Here is a 4,338-nt window from a genome sequence, read left to right on the forward strand (position 1 = left end):
GGGCTGAGCTGGGGGGTCTCCATCATACCCCAGCACTGTGGAGCTGAACTGGGGGTCCCCGGTGCTGTGGGGCTGAGCTGGGGGGTCCCCATCATACCCCAGCACTGTGGGGCTGATCTGGGGGTCCCCAGTGTCATGGGGCTGAGCTGAGGGTCCCCATCCTACCCCAGCACTGTGGGGCTGAGCTGGGGGTCCCCAGTGTCATGGGGCTGAGCTGTGGAACCCTGAGACTATGGAGCTGAGCTGGGGGTCCCCACTGCACCCCAGTGCTGGGGGGCTGCAGTGGGCAGGGGGTCGGTGCTGCCCACACCCGCAGTGGGGCAGCCCCAGTTCCCCCCAGACACATCGGGTAGGGCCTGGGGTGACCCCTCCCTCCATGCAGAACCCTGCACCCCTCCACTGCACCAAGGGGGGGGCAGAGCTGCTCCCTCCCTCCCTCCCCGGGGTGGGGGGATCCACTGGGCTCCGGCGCCTCCGGGCGCGAGGGGGGCCATGGAGAAGGGGGGGATAAGACGGTCCCTGACATCACTTAAACCCTCCCCGTCTGTCGCTGCCGCCGCTGCCACAGTCACTCTGGGGAGGAAGAGGAGGAGGAGGAGGAGGAGGAGGAGGAGGAGGAGGAGGAGGAGGAGGGGGCCATGAACACCACCCGTGAGGACACGGGGCTGAGCGAGGCCGCCCAGATCGCCGTGGTGCTGGTGCTCGGCCTCACCGTCGCCTTCGCCATCCTCTTCCTCGGCTGCAACCTCCTCCTGCAGGCCGAGAGCCTGGCGGCGCCCGCGGCACAGGGCGAGCGGGGCCCGTCCGAGCCCGACGCGGGCACCGAGGGCACGTAGGGACGGACAGAGCCCTGGGCACGGACAGAGGGACGCGGGTGGATGCGGACACACGGCAGTGTCCGAGCCCGCGGCGTCTCCGAGGGAGCGGGACGGCTCCGGGAGCTCCCGGGGGTGGATGTCACACAGGGCAGGTAGGGACGGACAGACGGATGGACACCCCCGCAGAGGGACGGACGGATGGACGGAGGGATGTGGACAGGGTGTGGCATCTCTGGGAGTCCTTTGGGACAGCGCTGGGGGCTCAGGGGGGTGGATGTCACCGAGGGCGCTGGGACCTGCCCAAGCCTGGCGGACGGACAGACGGACGGACGGACGGCTGGACATGGATGGACGGGGCTGGGCAGCAGCGCCTCTGCCCACAGAATCTCTGGTGGCCCCCGGGATGGAGCAGGGGGTCGTGTGGATGGATTAAAAGGCCACAGCGGTGCTGGGGGGGGCCGGGGCCGGGCTGGATCCCGCCCTGGGCGCGGCAGCGCTGGTAATCCCCCCCAAGAGGATTAGGGGAAACTTTTATTCCCTGTTTCAGGGCTAATCCCTGGGCTGGTGGGGCTCGGGGAAGGAGGCCGGGCCCCTGCCCCGCTGCCAGGGGCTGGGATTGCATCCTGCCCCTCCCAGCCCTTCGGACCCCGGTGGCCACATTCTGCCCCCCCCCCAACTCTTTCTGCCCTGCTGGCCCCATCCTGCCTCTCCCACGTCTGACCCTGCCCCTTCACCCCCTTTTCCATTGCTCCTGGGGCCGTATCCTGCCCTCCACCCTGCCCCCCACAGCCCTTCCTGGCCTCTAATCTGCTCCCAGTCCCTCACAGCCACCAGCAGTGGGGTGAACTGGTGTCACCCCACCCTGGAACAGGGCTGGCGATGTGGGGGCAGCTCCCAAAAGCAGGTTCCCCCCACCTTTTAATCCCATAACTTTAATAACAGCACTGCAAAGCCCTGCTGAAGGTCTGCCCCCTGTATATCCATGTGGCCCCCACGCCCAGGGGACGTGGGACCCCCAGCCTGGGGTGGGGGCACTCCAGGCACTTGGATCCCCCCTGTGAATCCCCCCACCAGTCCCCCCAATCAGGCAGTGGCCGTGTAAAAGACTCCATATATTTCACATGTACAAAAAGTCACTGGGGGGCGAAGGGGTGGGTCCGGGGGGGGTCCTGGGACAGTGGGCACCATCCTGCCACTCCCCCCACACACCCCCCCGGCCTGGCTTTGGTCCCTTTTTTTTGGCACTTAGTGTTTCACATCAGTGGTCAAAGTGTCGAGCGCGGGCTGGGGGGGTCCCCGTGGTCCCTGCGGTGGGGTGGGGGCCCTGAAGCAGTGACACCCCCCCCCACCCCAGGGATGAGGGGACCCCAACTGGGAGAGGGCACCCCACGGGTCAGCCCTCGGCGCTGGGGTCCCACCACAGCTGGATTTGGCCTCTGTCTCGGGTGGTCTGGGGGTGGTCCGGGCGCAGGGACGGGGGTGTCACCCGTGAGGACGGTGGCACGAGGACGTTTCCCCCCAACCCCTGCATGGTGTCGGGACAGGACAGAGCCTTCCCCGGGCACCTGTGGGGCAGAGGGGGGTGAGGAGGGGAAACTGAGGCAGCCCCAGCCCCCCCTGCCCCCGGGTGGGTCCTCGGCCTCTCCCGGCTACAGGCGGATGCACCTGTGGGCTGTGGGACGGAAGGGACAGTCAGGGACAGTGTTGGGGACAGCTGGCCTGGCCCAAGGGGGGGCCCAGGTGACCCCCCCGGGGTACAGGCAGCTCAGGGTGAGTCCTCCCAGCACTGGGCTGGGACGAAGCAGTGCACTGGGATCCCACTCTGGGATCCTGTAGGGCACTAGGACCCCGTGCTGGGATCAATCAGTGCGCTGGGACCCTTCCCTGGGATCCAGTATTGCATTGGGATCCCACCTCAGACCCAGTAGTGCACTGGGATCCTGCCCTGGGATCCAGTATTGCATTGGGATCCCACCTCAGACCCAGTAGTGCACTGGGATCCTGCCCTGGGATCCAGTATTGCATTGGGATCCCACCTCAGACACAGTGGTGCACTGGGATCCTGCCCTGGGATCCAGTGACGCACTGGGATCCTGCCTTGTGATCCAGTATTGCATTGGGACCCCCCTCTGGGATCCAGTATTGCACTGGAATCCCTCCCTGGGACCCAGCCTTGCAGCGGGATCTGTGCTGGGATCCAGAATTGCACTGGGATCCTGTGCTGGGACCCTGCACTGCATCAAAACCCCCCCATGCCAGAATCCAGCCTTGCACCAGCATCCAGTGCTGGGATCCAGCCTTGAGCTGGGATCCTGTTCCGGGATCCAGCCTTTCACCAGGATCCTGCTCCATTCCAAGGGACCGGAGGGTGCCGGGCACCCCAGGGTGACAACATGCGGGGAGGGGGCGTGCAGGAAGGGGACATGCGGGGCCAGAAGGGATCCGGGGGGGGGGATCCAGAGGGGGATGGATCCAGGAGGATCCAGGCATGCAGTGGTACCTGGGGACTAACAGCTGGACTCGTCGTGGTGGGACGGGTCGCAGAAGAAGCGGGAGCCCCGCTTGGCCGTGCGGGCGGTGAAGGGGACGCTCTTCAGCGCTGCGGGGGGGGGCACGGGCAGGGAATGGGGGGCACAGGGAGATATCAGTCGTCTTGGCCAAATTGGGGGGTGGAGGGGACAGGGAGACATCAGCCCTGGCAGCCAGAGGGGCCAGGGGGACCATACCAGTGATGATGTCCTCGATGGTGCCGTCCTTGCCCTCGTACACGGGCCGGTGGTCCTTGGCCTGGCGCCGCCGCAGCTCCGCGATCAGCTCCTGCTGCTGCCACTTGTTGCGCTGTGAGGGAGGGTCCAGGTTAGGGACGGGGGGGTCCCCGCTGTGCCCCCCACCCTCCCCAGCCCACCCACTCTCACCTTCTCCTGCTTTTTAGCCTCCTGCGCCAGCAGCTTCTCCCGCATCACCTCCTCCTGCTTCTTCCGCGTCTCGTTCTCCTGCTCCGCGTCCTGCCCGGGGCACGGGGGGCGGTGGGAGCCATCCCCCAGGGCCACCCACCCCCTGTGTGTCCCCTCCTGGTCCCAACCTCACCTTGTAGGAGCGGATGAACCGGACAAAGACCGGGAAGAAGACAGACGGGGGGGTCGTCTTGGGGCTCTCGCCGAAGTACCGCACCACGGTGTTGTAGGCGTCCTGGCACGGGGTGGGTGGTCAGGGACGGGGCAGTGCCCGGCTCAGGGGGGGTTTGTGAGGCATAGGTGGGACAAAGAGTGTGCAAAGCAAGGCGTGGATGAGCAGGTGTGCACGAGGAGTGTGAAGAAAAAGGTGTGGACGACAAGGAACGCAAAAGGAACAGGCGAGGGAAGGCAGGTGCGCACCAGGAACGTGCGGAGCGAGGTGTGGATGACGAGGAGCGCACAAGGAACGTGCAAGGCAAGGTGTGGATGAGTGGGGTTGCCCAAGGGCTCTGCAAAGCACAGAGAGGATGACAAGCTGTGTGCAAGGCAGGGCAGGTGTGCGCAGG

At 66.4% G+C, this 4,338-nt stretch overlaps 1 protein-coding gene across 1 annotated transcript; it reads right to left on the bottom strand.

Annotated features, from left to right (window-relative positions):
- Positions 1-1,917: 1,917 nt before the first annotated feature.
- On the bottom strand, positions 1,918-4,038 carry LOC113975251 (formin-like protein 3). The gene is made up of 5 exons (XM_027699077.1): positions 3,906-4,038; positions 3,734-3,823; positions 3,545-3,656; positions 3,319-3,417; positions 1,918-2,490 (listed from the first exon to the last, which is right to left on the bottom strand). Exons 2-4 carry the CDS (start codon positions 3,776-3,778, stop codon positions 3,326-3,328), a joined length of 249 nt encoding a protein of 82 aa, XP_027554878.1. The 5' UTR covers positions 3,779-3,823; positions 3,906-4,038; the 3' UTR covers positions 1,918-2,490; positions 3,319-3,325.
- Positions 4,039-4,338: the final 300 nt, after the last annotated feature.

This window comes from Neopelma chrysocephalum, unplaced genomic scaffold, assembly GCF_003984885.1.
Source record: "Neopelma chrysocephalum unplaced genomic scaffold, ASM398488v2 Primary Assembly neopelma1_136, whole genome shotgun sequence".
Lineage (NCBI taxonomy): Eukaryota > Metazoa > Chordata > Aves > Passeriformes > Pipridae > Neopelma > Neopelma chrysocephalum.

Bases quoted from the DNA above. Each gene is read 5' to 3' on its own strand.
- LOC113975251 (XM_027699077.1), bottom strand. From the start codon at position 3,778: ATGCGGGAGAAGCTGCTGGCGCAGGAGGCTAAAAAGCAGGAGAAG. The intron at 3,657-3,733 runs GTGAGAGTGGGT...CCTCCCTCACAG, and splicing joins AGGCTAAAAAGCAGGAGAAG to CGCAACAAGTGGCAGCAGCA. The intron at 3,418-3,544 runs GTATGGTCCCCC...CCCCCCCCGCAG, and splicing joins CATCGAGGACATCATCACTG to CGCTGAAGAGCGTCCCCTTC.